This window comes from Nomascus leucogenys, chromosome 19 (genome assembly GCF_006542625.1).
Source record: "Nomascus leucogenys isolate Asia chromosome 19, Asia_NLE_v1, whole genome shotgun sequence".
Classification (NCBI taxonomy): domain Eukaryota; kingdom Metazoa; phylum Chordata; class Mammalia; order Primates; family Hylobatidae; genus Nomascus; species Nomascus leucogenys.
Window position 1 is genome coordinate 40,609,237 of NC_044399.1, and position 18,440 is coordinate 40,627,676.

General features: G+C 43.2%; 1 protein-coding gene across 3 annotated transcripts in view; it reads right to left on the reverse strand.

The window, feature by feature from the left end:
* Positions 1–18,440, reverse strand: part of PRKCE (protein kinase C epsilon) — a 531,054-nt gene that overhangs the window by 82,758 nt on the left and 429,856 nt on the right. For all 3 annotated transcript variants that reach the window (XM_003262805.4, XM_030799764.1, XM_030799765.1), the window contains exon 11: positions 17,157–17,311. In XM_003262805.4, the coding sequence (XP_003262853.1) occupies positions 17,157–17,311 (155 nt within the window). The remainder of the gene's footprint in view (positions 1–17,156; positions 17,312–18,440) is intronic.

Here is an 18,440-nt window from a genome sequence, read left to right on the forward strand (position 1 = left end):
TCTCCTGCCTCGCCTTTCACCTCCTCCACCTTTTCCATCTCTGCCAGCCCCTCATCTTCTTCCTTCTCCTCAGCCTACTCAAATGTGGAGATAAGAATGAAGACCTTTATGATGATCCACTTCCACTTAACGAATTATAAATATATTTTCTCTTCCTTATGATTTTCTATAAATATTTTCTTTTCTCTAGCTCACATTTTAAGAATACAGTATATAATACACGTAACATACAAAATATGGGCCAATTAACTGTTTATGTTATCAGTAAGGCTTCTGGGCAACAGTAGGGCATCAATGTCAAAGAGACACAGAAGCCACCTAAAGGAGCTCCTAATAAGCAGATCTATAATAATTTGAGCAACAAAATAAAGTAGTATTGAATTATAACCCAAAATATAAAATAACTATCTATGAGTTCATATTGATATAAATAAATGAGCAAATACATATATAATGGTGAAGGAGACAATACACCCGGGTGGAAGAATTCTAAATAAATTACGTTGCTACTCTGCCCTCACAGAGGTGAAATATAATTTGTCACTCCTCAAGTGTGGGCTTTATATAATGACTTCTTTCCAAAGAATACAGTATGGAAAAGGGCAAGGAAAAGGAGAGAAACTTTACAGTGGAGAAACCTGGCAAACATTTGATATTGACTATCGAGGTCAATATCAATGATAAGTCATGTTGATAGTATGGACCTTTGATTTGATGTAATGAAAATAAGACTTCACCTCTGAGGTCTTCCTGTCTAATCCATAATCAGAGACTAATCATGAGGAAAAACATCAGACAAATCCCAATTGGGAGATATTCTACAAAATACCTGACTACTACTCCTCAAATTGTGAAGGTCATAAAACAAGGAAAGTCTAAGAAAATGTCACAGCCAAGAAGAGCCGAAGGAGACATGATGACTAAATGTAATATGATATTCTGGATGAGATCCTGGAACAACAAGAAGACATTAGGTAAAAACTTAGGAAATTGGAATAAAATATGGGCTTAGTTAATAATAATGTGTCAGTATTAGTTCATTAATAGGGGAACCTGGTGAAGGGTGTGTGGCAATTCTGTTCTATCTTTGCAACTATTTTGTAAATCTAAAGCTGTTCTAAAACAAAAAGTTTATTTAAATAAAAATAATGGTGTATCTTAAAGACATCTGAAATTTATTCAACTTTGACATTATCCTCATTCTACAGGTGAGGAAATCAAGACCAGAGATGTAAAGTAACCCAGTGTAGGCCTGTTAACACATTGGAATGCTTTCTCTTATCTTCATAAGAGAGTCTCTGATTACTAGTCCTGAAGACTGTATACTCCAGTGGTGTCCTGGCAAGCACTTAACAATGGCTTTCCAATGCGGAAAACCCTTGCTGATTTCCATGGTATAAGTACTACCATCATGGTTGATTTCAAGCTACCAATGGAATGTGACGGAACACAGAATGGGGAAGAGACACGCACAATCAGCTTTCCTGCTGGAAGCCATAGCTAGCTCACACCAGCTCACAAGAGCAGATTGTTAAAATTTCATGAATTTTGTGAACTGGTTGTTCAACATGGATAGCTTGAAACTGGCCCCAGGGGGAATATTTATACCATAGAAATCAGTTAATGCTACAAACCAGGGTTTTGGTTTTTTGTTTTTTTTTTGAAAGCCAGTTTATCAGCATACACTATCAAAACACCAGAGTCCCAACTCATGGTTCTGTCTGTGTTGCTATGAGACCGAGAGTCCTCGGACAAGCCATGTTGTCTCTGAGTTTCAGTTTAGTCATCTATAAAAGAGCGAATTGGAGGACTAACCTCCCAAGTTTTCTCCCACCTCTGAAATTCTATTAAATACTAGGATCATCTTTCAGTTCCCACATGTTGTTCCAGATAAAACCTGAGGTCATGTCACCATGCATTTACAGTCATTCGACAGCCTCTCAGGCTAGGGTCCCTGGCCTCTATTTGTGCTTTGAGTTCCAGGCATATACAAATTCTGTAGAGCCGCAGACCCATTTGGTATTCCCTCTCCCTCCACCAGCACCTTTGCACATGCTGTTCCCACTCGTTGGGCCACTCTTCCATGTCCTCTTACTCTGGCCAACTCTTACTTAGCCCATTGGACCTCTCCAGGAGAGGTCACTTCCTCCAGAAAGCCTTCCTTGACTTTCTCTAAACTGGCTGAGGTATCCCTGTGATGTGTTTCCCTGGCAACTCCGTATTTTTTTCTATCATAACTCTTAATTGTTATTGTTTCTTTTATTGTCTGCTATCCCCGCCTAAATTCAAGTGCCAAAGGGGCAGAGACTGTCTCTCTGGTTATCAGTTTTTTAAAAAAGCAACAGGCCAGGCATGGTAGCTCACACCTGTAATCCCAGACTTCGGGAGGCCAAGGCGGACAGATCACTCGAGATCAGGAGTTTGAGACTAGCTGGCCAACATGGTGAAACCCCGTTTCTACTAAAAATCCAAAAATGAGCCAGGCATGTTGGCGGGTGCTTGTAATCCTAGCTATTCAGGGAGGCTGAGGTGGGAGAATCGCTTGAACCTGGGAGGCGGAGGTTGCAGTGAGCTGAGATCATGCTACTACACTCCAGCATGGGTGACAGTGTGAGATCCCATCAAGAAAAGAGAAGAGAAGAGAAGAGAAGAGAAGAAAAGAGAAGAGAAAAAAGTAAAGGAAAGAAGGAAGATTCAGAAAGAGGGTAGAGACAGAATGTGCTCTTCTTCCTTGTCATGGCATCTTGGAATCCTATACCTGGCACAGCAGCAATGACTTACTCATTGTCTATTGACTGAATAAATGAATGTCTGCTTAAATTATACTGCTCTCCAAACAACAGATATTTTTCTTAGTTGCTTCCCCAGACAAAAGTACAAATCTAGAAAGAAACCCCCTTCTGATGAATGCTTTTGCATGAGCAGATTTCCAACAAGGGAGGGGATTTCACGAGAGATGCCCCACTTCCGAGAGGGTGTTGTTTCGGGGGTGTGGCATTCTCAATCCTGACAGGACTAGGACTTCTGAGCAAGCATCACTGCTCCTCGGCCAGCAGTTCTTGCTTACATGGTTGGTTACAGCCCCTTGAGGGAGCTCTGCTTGCCACAGGAGCAAATACTTAAACTTGGCAATATCAGATCCCCCAAAAGCTATTTGTTTTGGTTAAGAGGGAGGACTTTGGGTAAATTAGAGAGGGTAAATCACAGACGGTGATTTGACATATCGAGAGCAGAGCACAGGACCACCAGCCAATGAAGTCTCACCTTCCAAGGAATGACAGGAATTGTGGGCCCAGATCTCTGAATGTTCCTCAGGGGCACTCTTGTTACTTGACATCAGTTACCTTCTGGAGCCTCACTGAGGTAATTTTGAGACAGTATTTTCAGAAATTCATTTTCAGATGCTGTTCAAGGCATTCCCAGACCAAACAATCTTAGGATCACAGAGCTAGATCATCCAGTCTGGCCACCATATTTTGTGGGTAGGAAAACTGAGATCCAGCAAGGTGAAGTCATTTGCCCAAGGACACCCAACTAAGACTGAGCTTTATTGGAGTTCTGGTCCCTAATTCCTAACTCTGTATTCTTTCCACTGCAGCAACTCACCAACCAGACCTTGTGAAGACTAAAAAGACAGGTGAAATGGGGCCATGCACACAGAAAGGAGGCCCAGGGGAAGAGTGGTCCAGCGAGAAGTCCATTAGAAAATATATCCTGTAGCCAAATATGCTTAGAAAATTCCCTCACCTCCCTGGAGTTTTCTCGATAAATGTAAATAGGTTAGTCAAGAAATCATGGGCCACTGGGTATAACCATACATTTATCATAACCCATGGAAACTCTGTAGGGTCAGTCAACCAAGAAATAGTTGCAATGCAGTATAAGAAGTGCTAGAATATAATGTAGCGATGCAATGTTAACAGGAGGAAGAAATAACTAACTTCGCTGGAAGAAACAACTAACAGCCAGGAAAAATGATCTGAAGCTGAATCTCAAAGGATGAAAAGTTAGTGCAAAAACAAAACAAAACAAAACAAAACATACCTTTTCCTTATTCCAGGAAAAGGTATGGTATTCCTAAGCAGAGGTACAGGGTGGTGGAAACATGTTGTATTGTGACTGTGGATGCTTAAGATCTTGGTAATAAATGCACATTGTGCATGGGTGTGTCAAAGGCCTGTCAATGAGCACCTCTGTTAGGCTCAAGTAGTGACTCAAAGAGGAGCTTAGCTGGAGAAGCCGTTGAGGAGATAGAAAAGGGTCGTCTTGTGGGGTAGAAAGAGACCAGTATACAAACCCCAGAGAGGAAGCTAGGGGCAGGGTCAGCTTATGGGTGGCTTTGAGTAAGTGGCAGAAGAGCGTGGGTGTCTTGTGATAACGGAGTCATGGCAGGCTTCTGAGCAAGAAAGCAACCCAACTCCTTGCTTATCAGAATTAATTGGCCAAGAATGTTGGAAGAAGAGACCCAGAAGCAAGGAGAGAGAAGGTGGCAACAATTACCAGTATGAATCCTTAGATTGCTGCTGCATCACCGGAGGGAAGCAAAGCCAATTAAGGGTAGTCTCCACTGCCTCAGCTCACTATGGTACCCCCTACCACTCTCCTCCTCACCCCACCTCCAGCCTGAGTCATCTTGAAACAAACATGGCCAACTGGGAGGGATCACAGAGACCAGCTTCAAACATTCACACAGGACTCTGCTTACCACGGCAAAGCTGCCACTTGTTTGCTGAAACAATTCCCATTTTTAGTAGCTCAATCATTAGCCAAAGGCATTGAAGAAACAACAATCATATGACTAAGCCTTGGAGCATTCAGTACTGGCTGTTGAATATATTGCAGCAATAATTGTTCCAAGACGTCTACTTTCTATAGAACACAGCATAGTCATAAAATAATATATATTGATGTCAAATTCCCTTATATAGGACAGGTCCCAACACCTCAAATTAGCCCTTGTTTGGAAGACTCTAACTAGACAAAGTGTTTTCATCAGTTTACTAACTAGCAGGATACATTCATCCCCATTTTTGAGATGGACAAAGTGAATTTTATGAACTGTGCACTCAGCCACTTGCAAAATAACAATGATAATCATAACATTAATTGATGTTTAGTGAGCAATTACTCTGTACTAGAACCAGCTGTTACTGCTTTACTTGTACTAACTCTCATTTGATTCTCACAATATTTCTGTGTGGGTGAGGGGGAGTAATAACCCCATTTAACAGATGAAGAAACTGAGGTTTAGGGAAGTTAAGTTCTTTGCCCAACATCACAGATCTAATGAGCGCAGAGGCAGGGTTAGAGACCAAGGGTTCCAAAGTTGTGCCCTTAACCACTATAATGGGTTCTCAGTTCTATACGAGCTACCATGAAAGACACAAAAATAAGAGATGACGGGGTCCCTCATAATTTTTGCTCTGAACACACATTACTAGCTGAAACACTCAAACAAATTTAATCAGGAATTTCCCTTTGGTTCCAAACTTCCTGTTTGCTCTGAACCTCTGATGTCAATGGCAGTCAGAATTCTACTTCTAAGCTGGTCAGCAATAACGCGGCTTCCTCCAAGGAATGTAAACTTGGCTTTCATCCCAGCCAGCTCGGTCTCTCCTCTCTCCTCCTCCCTTCCCCTTTGTTAGGTCACAATGCTTTCACCCCCCAATTGTCATTGGCAGGTAACACTGCATGGAATCAGTTTGGGATAAAGATAGTCTCAGCCTCAAGTAGATTTGGACCCATATAAAAGTGATGACTCCTGAAAAACTCATGCTGGTATTTGGCATTCCTTTAGTAGGGGACAAGCTCTTCATCTATATGACATGGAAGAGGGACAGAATGACTCTTATAACTAAAGTGCACATTTCCAAAGGCAGCTTCTTTGCTGAAGCAGGTCACATAGGGACAAGGGCATGGGGCCAGGTTCTCATGAAGGTGGCTGGGTGCAAAGGGAGCCCAACGGGGAAGTCAAGGCACCAAAGTCAGACTTTGCAGCTTTTTTTTTTTTTTTTTTTTTATGAGACGGAGTCTTGCTCTGTCGCCCAGGCTGGAGTGTGGTGGTGTGATCTCGGCTCACTGCAAGCTCCGCCTCCCAGGTTCATGCCATTCTCCTGCCTCAGCCTCCCGAGTAGCTGGGACTACAGGCGCCCGCCACCATGCCCGGCTAATTTTTTTTGTATATTTAGTAGAGACGGGGTTTCACCATCTTAGCCAGGATGGTCTCGATCTCCTGACCTTGTGATCCGCCCGCCTCGGCCTCCCAAAGTGTTGGGATTACAGGTGTGAGCCACTGCACCCAGCCGACTTTACAGCTTTATAATGCGAGCAGATCTGTCAGCCCTTCCAGCCCATTGGTTACCGTCATGCACATTTATCAGTATCTATATATCCTGTCCCTGGGTCCCAAAGTGACCACAAGAATAAAATATCACCTGGTTGTGAGATCTGGGCCCTTAGCCTGCAAAAGAGACACAGACTCACATATCCACCAACCTTCTCTTCCCAGACTGCAGTGTTACTGCACTGCCACCATCATGGGGGTACCTGTAGCTCCTCAGGCACTGACTGAGCCCCCAAACAACCCCAGAGGCATTTTTATGCCCAGTAGCTTATTTAACTATTACAATGTATGCCAAGTCCACAGGCCTTGCCCTCTTATTTTAATATACATTAGTGGTGCCATTTTACAGATGAGGAAACTGTGGCTCAGAGAGATGAGGTCATTTGCCCAGCACTACACAGTTAGTAAGTGGCAATACTAGGACTTGAACTGAGGTCCTCAGTATTAGTTTGCTAGAACTGCCATAACAAAAAACTATAGATTCAGTGACTTAACAGGGATTTATTTTCTTGCAGTTGTGAAGGCTAGAAGTGTAAGACCAAGGTGCTGGCAGGGTTGGTTTCTTCTGAGTCTCTCTCCCTGGCTTGCAGAAGGCTGTATTCTCCCAGTTTCTTCACAAGGTCTTCCCTTGTGCTTGTCTGTGTCCTAATCTATTCTTCTTATAAGGACATCAGTCACATTGGATTAGGTCACCCAATGACCTCACTTTGCCTTCATTACTTCTTGAAAGGCCCTATCTCCAAATGCCATCACATTCTGAGGTACTGGGGATTGGAGCTTCAACATAAGAATCAGAAAGCCCATTCACTTTCTGACTCCAAAACTGTGTTCTCCGTTAGCCAACCAATAATAATGGAGCTTACTAGGTGTCAAAGATTGCACTCAGCACTTCTGCAAATGTTTTCTCATGTAATTTTCAAAACGGTCCAGAGAGGTTTGCATTATAATTCCCGTGGAACAATGAGAAAACTGCATTTCAAACACTTTAATTATTCTATCCAGGAAAACACAACAAAGATGAGGCAGACCCAGGATTCAGCCTCATTCTTCTGACCTCAAACTCTGTGCTGTCTCCAACATACAATGTTGCTTCCCATGTAAAACTGACTGGCAGCAAAAAGGACAGGGTGAACTGACAGTGCCAGTGATGGTGGTGGGATGTGGCAACATCTCCTTTTTGGAAAGGTTGTAAATCCAGTGGACAATAAGAGTTTCTACTGTATAAGGTTGGTGTGATGACTAAATAAGTAATATGTGCAAAGTGTTTAGAATAGTGTCTGGCTAAACAAAGGCTAAATAAGTGTTTTGCTATTATTGTTGTTGCTGCTGTTATTATGATTCTTGTTCGTTTCTGGATAAAGACTGTAGATTTTGAATATTCACCACTATTTTACTTTCCTTCCCAAAATTACACACAAAGATGGAGAGAATAAGAAAAGAATGCAAACAATGTTGGAATCTTGAAAGTAAACAGATGAGTGGTAACTGAATTAGTAGACCCAAGAAAACTGAATCCTGAACCAGCAATGGGGAAGGTCAAGAGCAATCAAATTTTTGCTGCAGAATTTCCATCTTCCTATCCCCAAAGCTCAGGAAATATGCAGTAACAGTTACTCTGGAGATGAGGGTGATGTCGAGAGAGATAAAAGAGAGATTTGGTTGAAAACTAGTTATAAATCCAGATTCTCTTTTCTTCTTGGTACGGCCCCTTCCCTGTCCCTAGAGGTTTATTCTCTGGAGAAGTGAAACAGGATCTCTAGACTAAGCATGGAGTGAGGGTAGGTGGGCATGAGGGTATAGTACTGAACATAGGAGAATTAAATAAACATGTGTATTCTGGAAGCCGGGTCCTCTAATCTGGCTTCACTTGGTTCCTGCGGTGCTGGCCACCAGGCTGTCTCCCTTTAGGCAGGACTCTGGGAGTAATCGAAGCACTCCAAGAGGAAAGGCCTAAAAATAGTGATAGTCTGAGGTTCCCCAACTAAGTGGGCCACACAGATTTGTCTATGGTGAACCCCAAGTTGACTAGTCCAATATCTGAATGATAGTTCCAGAAGGAGAAAACAGAAGAGAAAGAATCATTAAAGAAATAAATAATACATTTTCTAGAACTGAAGGGCTTAATTTTCTAAATTGAAGAGATCTATCCCGGGTGAGTGCAATAGATGAAAACAGACCTATATCGCATCATTCAATAATTTTAGAATAATGGAGACAAAGCTTTAACACACTTCTGGAAAAGAGAAATAGATCCATACAAATGATTGAGAATTCAATTGATTTCAGACTTTTGCAGAGCACCACTGAGAGCTGGAAGACAATGGAATGATACCTTAAAATTGAGTGAAAATGCTTTTTTTTTTAAATTTCAACTTTTATTTTAAGTTCTGAGTTCTTATGCAGGATGTGCATGTTTGTTATACAGGTAAATGCATGCCATGGTGGTCTGCTGTACAGGTCATCCCATCATCTAGGTATTAAGCCCAGCATCCATTAGCTATTCTTTCTGATGTTCTCCCTCTCCCCACCCTCCCAACCCCATCCCTGACAGACCCCAGTGTGTGTAGTTCTCCACCATGTGTCCATGTGTTCTCATCGTTCAGCTCCCACTTGTAGGTGAGAACATGCAGTGTTTGCTTTTCTGTTCCTGTGTTAGTTTGCTGAAGATAAGGGCTTCCAGCTCCACCCATGTCCCTGCAAAGGACATGATCTCATCTGAAGATTCTTTTTAATCTAAAATTCTATGCCCAGTCAAACTCTTCATCAAGTCTGAGAGTAAAATAAAGATGATTTTAGATATAAAAGGAAAGTCTCAATATTTCACTTCTTATATATTTGTTCTTAGAAATCTACTAAAGGTGCTTCACCAAATTGATGCAGTATACAAAGAAAGAGGAAGGCAGGGGATACTGGAACCAGGAACTTCACAGGATAGTGGGAAAAGGAAGCCTAGGATGAAAGTGAAGTGGGATCCCAGGGTGATAGCTTTGCAGCAGGCACACAGGGCAGAAGGTAACCATTTAGACTGGAATAGTTTACAAGGCTTGGCGAAGAATGTATCCAAGAATATGAAATTGATAGAATACTGATTATACCTAAACATCCTAAAAGGAGATATGGACAGTTTGTAGAGGGTCTGTGGTTGAATCAATAATAATTACATAGAAAACAAAGAGATATTTATTAACTCCAGGGAAAATAAACAAAAAAAATGCATTGGGAAGGAAAAGTAACTATAGCATACCACATAACTGAATTCCAAATAGTATTTCACAGTCATAATAATGTATACTATATATTCATTTAACCAAAATTACAGTAAACCATACTGAGAGGATGGGAGGTTGGGAAGGGTGTGGGTATGTGATAGGGCTGTGGAGGTGGGTAGTGGGTGAGAAACAGAACTAAATCCTCATCTTCCACAGTGGAAAGTCACTAGATAATGTCTAAAATAATTGTTTTTAAAATAACAATAAGGGTAGGTGCCGTGGTTCATGCCTGTGTAATCCCAGCACTTTGGGAGGCTGAGGTGAGAGGATTGCTTGAATCCAGGAGTTCCAGGTTGCAGTGAGCTATCATTGTAACACTGCATGGCAGCCTGGACAACAGAGCAAGATCCTGTCTCAAAAAAAAAAAAAAGAAAAGTACAATAAGATAATATTGTTTCTAAATACAGAGGTACATACCAAAAGACCTAGCTACAAGTTGAATGTGGTTGCTTCTTTGGAAGGGGAAATTGAGGGAAGGGAAGGCAAAAAAATTGCTTTTTTATTAACCAGAACACCATGTAGAACTGATTCATCTATATGTATATCTTTGATTGAAGTAACATCTAAGCTTTATACTATCTCATTGTGTAAACTCCGGTGAGTTATTCCACAATTTTGGTTTCCAAGTTGGGCATCTATAAAACGAAGGAGATGGATTATGCAGTCTCCAAGGCCCTCCCTGATTTAACATTCACTCATCATTTCTGCCATGGTAGCTGATTTCCTTCCATTAGAGACTCGGCCCTTAGATCCTTAGGAGTTTTATGTCAAAATATTATTTTCTATAATGGGTGGGGTAACGCTGACAGCTAAGAGCGATGCTCTCTGGGGAAAACGATCCCCAAGTACCCTCAGTGACTTTCTAAAGGTCAGGTCCTAGAAGACTCAAAGGCAAAAAGAGATGCCCCTACCTTCTCCTCCCTTTCTTTGTATTAGAGCTTTAAATAACTTGACAATGTATTAAAAGAGGATGAGAATACACATTAGACCTTCCAGTTATTAACTCAGGTTTAACTAAAGACCTTCATTCAAGTCAGGAAATCCCTAACTGTGTGCCAATGGCAGGGTATGATTCCAAGATTAAGGCACACATTTTCCCCTCTGACTAGCAGGATGGCAGGACTAAAATTTACATCACAACTTCGTATGCATTTTCCATACGGAGGCCTGGTTTGGAGGGCACAGCTAGAGACCTCAGTATAACCCCAGCTCCTTCTAGGAAAGCCCCTCCTAAGCCTCTCCTTTGGGCTTTGTTCCCTGGCTCTGGAGAGAACAAGATAGTTAAGACAGGTTTATTTTTTTTTTAAGACAGGTTTATAAGGTGCACTGAGGTTCTGACTGAATTTTTGTTCCTTGCTCTTAATTCTTATTTGACTTTTTATAAACATCATGGTCAACAAGGAAAGCCCTTTCTAAGTATCCCCTGAGTACAGAAGAATCTGGGCTTGGCCAAGGCAGAGGTACCTCCTCTCTCCTTGTCTCCCCTCTGCCCAGTTCTGGCACGGGGCACATGACAGGCAGTAAGGGAAGACTGACTCTCAGGGAATGATAATAAGGGCTCATTAGAGATCAAAAGGCTTGGAGAATCTAAGGATTATTTATTATTTAATTATTCATGATATGTGACATAAATAAGACGCACTGTCATTTCCCCACTGGCTTTCATATCCTCTATCACAGTCTGACTTCCAGCAATCACTCTCAGCTACCTTTTGAAAGAGACAAGGCAGGTACTACCTGAACTTCACAAGTGGAGACCAGTCACAAAGAGGTTTTGTAAGTTGCTCAAGAAGATTTCTCAGAAAGTTCTCTAGAAACTGTTAAACTGTTTACCCCGGGTAGTTATGAGTTTGATGAAGAAAAACGGACTTTACACCTTTCTTCACTGCTTAGATTTGTATTTTTCCTATGACTACTACTTTATCATTTCAAAAAAGAAAGAGTTCAATTTTATCAGAAGGGAAGAATGAAGAAAAAAGGACAAGAAATAATTCATTTCTCTAAAGTGATTTCAGGCATCCCTTTTGGAGACTGGGATGGATAAGAAATCTCTAATGTTCTTTCACTGTATCTTAGTAGTGTAAATTCGAGGTATAATGTGACTGGCTAACATTTACTGAGAACTTACTGTGTGGCAGGTGGTATTTATTTAAAATTATTTAGACCTATTCACTCATGAAATCCCTATGACTTTGTGAGAAGGTATAACTATCATCCCCACTTTATTGATGAGGATGCAGGCAGAAAACATGGGGACAGTTGGTCAGGGCTATGGAATCTACGTCTTTCTCCACCCTCTGCTGCACAGTGCTCCTGGCTTCTGGATTACAAAAGAATAAAAAGATACCTTCCTGGCTGCCAAGCCTTCAGCTCCATTCCCAGGCCCCCCTACTCCCCTCACGGTCGGAGGCATCATCACAAAATTTCTCCTTCATGACATGTGGACAGAGGGAGTATTCTCTGAGAGTCAGCTGCTGCCGTTGAGCAGCTCGGAGACTAACATGCATAAGCACGGAGCAGCATGCTGAGGAGGAGGAATTTCCCTGAATCAACCTTGGACGGAAGGCCCACCCTTCAAAAACCTCCCACAGTGTCTACAAGTGTATGGGGAGGGCGGGTGGTTAAATGCCATAATTAGGAAGAGTGGAAACAGGTGATCTAATGCATTCTTCTACTACAGCACAAGGGACAGGAACCCCCACCCGCCCCTCCCCCTGCTTCCCCCACCCACCCCTCCCCCCTGCTTCCCCCCCACCCCTCCCCCCTGCTTCCCCCACCCCGTGTCCAACAGGGGACACAGAGACAGCGCCCTCTGCTGTCCAGGGGGAAAAGAAACCAGAGGAAAAGGAGATTGTGTCTATCTGCTTGGGCTCTCTTTCAAGTGTGAGCCAGAGAAATGACTTCTCTTACTTCTTGGACATGGACCAATTAGCTGCTAATTAGTTTGTATATCAATTCCAACAGGAAGGCTGGAAAATTCTATCTCAACTTGAGCAATGACACTTGTCCTCCTAAATTTGGTCTTGCCTGTCTCCCACATAAATTCCCTGTATCACACAAAACATGGTCTCTGCCTGGATCAGAATGGCCAGAAGCAAACAGGCAGAAACACATACGTACAGCTTCTCCATCAACCTCATATAGACTTCCCCACAGAGCCCTTCACAGAGCCTTTTGCAGCTTGATACAAAGGCAGCATGGGAAACACAGACCACAGGGTCCTCACAAATCCATAAAATAAAAGATAAGAAGAAATGGGGCGTTTTTTAGGGTCACAGAAAAAAATATGTTGTACACTAGAAATGCTTCAAACAAAGACTGGAGAAATATATACCTGTGAGGTAGCAACCCACTGGATTAGAAGACTCTGGGGCAGTAGGGACTAGAAGAACAAATATTTATTGATCATCTACTGCCAGTAGGGTACTGTCTTAGATCAACTAGGTAAGCACTGTCAGGTGGAGTTCTCAATCACAGAAGAGGTATCATAAGTAAAAATCCAAGCGTGGCAGAGGGAACAAGCAAAATGCACAATAAAGAGACTGTCATGTTGCTCAGGGGAGGCATGATCCCACTAGGGGAGGGAGTCAGCGGAGGCTGCTCACAGCTGGAGTGCTTGATGAGGTCCTGAGATGAAATTCTCTTGAGCTATGGTCCCCCAATCACCTAGAGAACACTTTTGTAAAAACACAAATTCCTGAACTCCAGATATCAGATCTATTGAATCAATAGCTCCAGGAGTATTACTCTGGAATCTGTGTTTATGACTATTATGGCAAAACATACATAAAAGTAGACAGAATAGTGAACTCCAAGTGCCCATCATCCATCTCCAGCAATCACCTACTCATGACCATTCTGTTTTCACCCATCCCCTTACCTATTTCCCTTCCCCCAGTATTATAGGATCTGTATTTTTTTAAACCAGAGACCCTGAGGCAGTCAGATCTTGGATGCGAAATGGGAACCACTGATGCAGACACAGATTAGGAGCGAGGGAATCCTAGGGACAATGGGGGCAAAGTCTTAGAGAAGTGAGAGGGAATGGTATTTGGGGGATAATGGCAAGTAATTTGGAGTGCCTAAAGGGTGGCAATGGGGATAAGGGCCAAAAGGTCATCATAGCCATCGGGGCCCTGTTAACAGTACGGTGTCTTTGTGAGAAGCACAAAACTCCATCTCCTCTGGGCAGAAAAGCATCCCTTGCTGAGGGCTGAAGCTTCCCATGCAAGTGGAGAGGGGCTGGATGCCTTCCCCCACCCACGGCCTGTGCCCCTCACTTCTGCTGGGCCCAAACTACAAAGCTATGCACAGCAGCCCCAGCGCCAGGGCGTGAAGGGGTCTGGTTCCCAAAGGGGTTTGGACTTTATCTTATAAGGGCTGAAGGCTGCTAAGAAGGGGAACATGCAACAACCAATCTGTGTTTTAGAAGCATAGTGGGCAGCAATGGAGGGAAGGTGGATGGATAGACTGGAGGGCAGAAAACCAAGAGGCAGTGAGCTAGTGAAGACAGTAACTACTGCAAACTAGCCAGGGAAGAAGGGAGAAGGCTGGGAAGGTCCAACGTTGATGGGGGGAGGTTTAATGGAAGAGACCTTATGTGGGGCTCTGGAAATAATGGGGGGCTAGATATAGAGGAATGCTGGATATAGAGATGTGAAGAGTCATTGACATGTAGAAGTTGTCTGAAGCCATGGGAAGGTTGAAATTGCCCAGTATGTAGGATAAGAATGAGGAGGGAGGAAGGCCCTGGGGAAAACCAGCATTTAGAGGATGAAGGAGCCAGCCATGGTGATAAGAATGGTTAGGACAATGGGAAGGGAAGTGGGGAGGAGAGAATGGCTCATAGAAGCCAATAGGGCAAAAGTGGTCACAGGTTGGTGAGAGGAAGGCATTCATTTAGGGAAGCAGAAATGTCTAAGGGAAGGTCAAATTTTGGAGTACCTGAAATGATTAGCGAAGGAGTTTAGAGTTGGACTTGAAAAGGCAGGGTGACAAGTGTCGTGGTGTGTAGCATGAGTTGGTGTGTCAGTTATACCTCCTATGTCTGTCATTTACCAAGTATGGCTTTGGACACATTCCTTAAATTGACTCTCTGTATCCCTGCAATAAAATGTTGGTGATTGTACTCACTGTATTAGAGATGGGGAAGACATCTCAAGGAATGGCATTTTTCTTCTTGTCCTTGGCACCTAACAATGCACAGCCTTGAAGTACGTGCATTGTATCCAACTCCTGCATCTCTAAGTAGCTTGTAAATTGCTTTGAGGATAGGGATTAAGGCCATTCAGACCATTAACTGAAGTCAATGGTTGATATTCATTATGCACAAATCAAGAAGAGCATGTAGAATAAGAATAAAGGAAGACTGAAGGTTTAGTAAAAAGAAGAAATGGCCCTTTGAGTTTGAAATTTAGTGAAGGATCCATATAGATGTCCAATCCTACCACAAGGTGAACAGTGGCAGGTGCAGCAATGAAAGTCTCAAATTGCAATTTCTTCACAAAGGAAAGTGTGAGGGACGGAGAGACTCACTCTGGCTGATGGGGCCAGGCAGGCAGTGCTACATGGGGTTTTGGGGCTGGACAGAGGAGGTGCAAATGAGGGCAGAAGCACAGCAAAGTTGGAAATTGGCAGGTGAGTTTGAGAAAAGCTAAGAACCTTTGTGGGTGCGAAACAAGGGGTGTGGGAAGTGAGGAGAGAAAGGTATATGAAGCTGTAGCAGACACAGCCTAAGGTGACCCCCAACTCATGCTCTGGTATAATCCCATAATCTTTTGCCCTTGAGTAAGGTGGAGCCTGTGACTTACCTCTAACCAACAGAATATGGCAAAGCTGACGTAATATCAGTACTGGGGTTATGCGACATTATATGGCAAAGGGATTTTGCAGATATAATTAAGGATCCTAATCATCTGACTTTGAGTTAATCAAAAGGGACATTATCTTGGGTAAGCCTGATTAGGGCCATTGAAAAGAAAGCCCAGACCTTCCCTGAAGTTAGAGACTTACGGCAGAAAAGACTCGCTCTCCTGCTGGCCTTGAAGGAGCAAGCCACATAAGTACTAAAGCTGCAAGGAAAAAAATTCTACCCACAAGCACATGAGCTTGAAAGATGAGCCCAAACTTCAGAAGAGAATGCAGCCCAGCTGACTCCTCAATCACAGCCTCGTGATACCCTGACTAGGGCATGTAGGTAAGTCATGCCTGGACTCCTGACCCAATGGAAACTGTGAGATAATGGATAGATGCTGTATGACACCATTACGTTTGTGGTCATTGGATATGCAGCAATAGAAAACAAATGCATGGATTCCCATGGCAGAGGGCCATGAATGACAGGCTAGGAAGTATGGGCTTTATTATATGGGTTCTAGGAAATCACTGACTAAGGAAGCTAAGAGATGGCAGAAGGAAGGGAAGCCTGGAGTGGGTTTGACCAGAATGCCTTGAAGAACATCTAGCCAGGGCACTGCTCCCAGGAGCAGGTCAGTAACATTCACACATTCAAGGGTTAGGACCTGGATATCTTTTAGAGGAGGATTGTTCAACCTATCACACATATAAAGGCAACTGAAGCCCCAAAAGGGCAGAGACTTGTCGAAGGCCACACTTCCAGTTGGCAACAAAAATCAAACATCCAAGTCTCCTTTCCGTCCATTTAGGCTTCTTCCACTAGACCAAATTCTAGGTGAAACCAAGCCAGCTACTCTTCTACCCGATTAAAAAAAATAGAATAGAATAGAATAGAATAAAATAAAATAAAATAAAACAAAAAAAGAGGAAGCAAAGACCAAGTGAAGAAATTAACAGCCATTGAGAAAACCTTAAGGAACTTTAGTGTCCTTGTTGCTAATTATAAATATTTACTCCCTCAGAATTCCTGACCTCACAGAAGAGCCTGCATAGTCTTGTTCTCTTTATGGAAAATCAGTGTGCGCGTGCATGTGTGTGTGGACGTGCGTGTGTTTCTTGGAAGGGGAGTGGGTAGTAATAAAGGATTGGATGATCTGCAAAAAGTCACTTCCTGTTGGATATTGTCTAGTTCCCATTCCTTGTTCCCCACCCAAGATCATAAACCCCCAGTCCCTCAAGCAACTCCTCCTTCCCTGATTCTATCTGCTGGAGAAAACTAAGCCAAACAAACTCAGGAAGTGGCAAGAGACTGGGAAGGGGAGGAAGTTCATGGCACAGAAGAAAAACGTAAAGAGAATGCCCTGATGTTCAAGGAAGAGGGTGGAGGAGAGAGAGAAATGAAGGTCACACCAAGGTCACCTGGCACCAAGCCTTTAAAATGTCATGCTTGAGCTTTAAATCAAAACTGGCACAAACAGTGGGTCAAATCTCCCAGGGCCATTCAAATACTAACATTCACAGGAATAAACAGCCCCCCAAAAAGTCTTCTGTAAGCAAATTGGAACAAACAACTAATCTAAAGCAGGTTGCTAAGAGACGAGTGGGCAGGAGCTGAAGTCAACTCAAGTGTCTGAAGCATCCTTTATTTTCTTCACTTTCAGGAAAGAGAGGAGGAGAGAAGAGGCTACCTGTAGATGACTCCATGCTGGTGGAGGAACATGAGGGCCGACGTGACCTCTGCAGCATAGAACCGTGAACGAGGCTCGTCAAATTTTCGGGAGCGCTGAATCTGAAACATGAGGTCTCCACCATTTACATATTCCATGACGAAAAAGAGGCGGTCCTGAAAGGAGAGAAGAAAATGCCATTTGGGTCATTTGATTGCAGCTGCCCACACAGGCCAGCTTAGTGTGAGCTCAGCGTAAGGTTACCAGGACTCAAGGGGGAAGCCTCAAAGGTGGGTGAATCCTGGTAGCACCTGATCCAGAAAGAAGACAAACGAATAAAGCACACAGATTAGGGTATGAAGCACAATTTTACTTTTTCTCTGTCTTCCTTCGGTGGGCATCATCTTGGTCTAGTGGAAGAAGCCTAAATGGACAGGAAGGAGACCTGGATCTTTGATTTTTTTGTTGCCAGCTGGAAGTGTGGCCTTGGACAAGTCTCTGCCCTTTGGGGGCCCCAGTTGCCTTTATATGTGTGGTAGGTTGAACAATCGTCCTCTAAAAGATATCCAGGTCCTAACCCTTGAATGTGTGAATGTTACCTTATATGGCTAAAAAAAAAAAAAAAGGATTTTGCAGATGTAATTAAGTGAAGGATCCTGAGATGGGGAGGTTATCCTGGATTACCAGCATGAATCTTAAATACAATCATAAGTGTCCTTATAAAAGGCAGGTAGAGGGAGACCTGAGTCAGGGAGGAGGAGGCCAAGCGGCCACAGAGGCAGAGATTGGAGTGAAGCAGTCACAAGCCAAAGGATGCAGACAGCCCCAGAAGCTGGAAGAGGCAAGGAGCAGAGCCTCTGGAGGGAGAACAGCCTAGCCAGCACCTTCATGTAGGCCCAGTGATGCTAGACTCTTGGCTTCCAGAACTGTGAGAGAACATATTTCTATTGTTTTAAGCCACCAAGTTTGCAGCAATTTGTTGAGGCAGTCCCAGGAGACCAATAGATTGCAATGTGGAATCATAAGACTGTGAACCCCCATTCACTGTGAGGGCCACTTTTTACTTTGGAGGATATTCCTTCCAGGATCCCCTATGGTTTCCTCCTGCAAGGCAGCCCTCAGAATGGCCAAACCACAGTCACACCTTATTGTAGGTGGCCCCTTCTTACCTGCAATCCATGATAATGTGGGGAGAGGATGGACTGACATTCTCTTTGCACCGTTTCTTGACTATTACATTCTAAGCTCCTAGGGTGCTAAGCTGTTAGGTGAGGGCAAATAATTATAAGCTATTGCTGTTCTGGG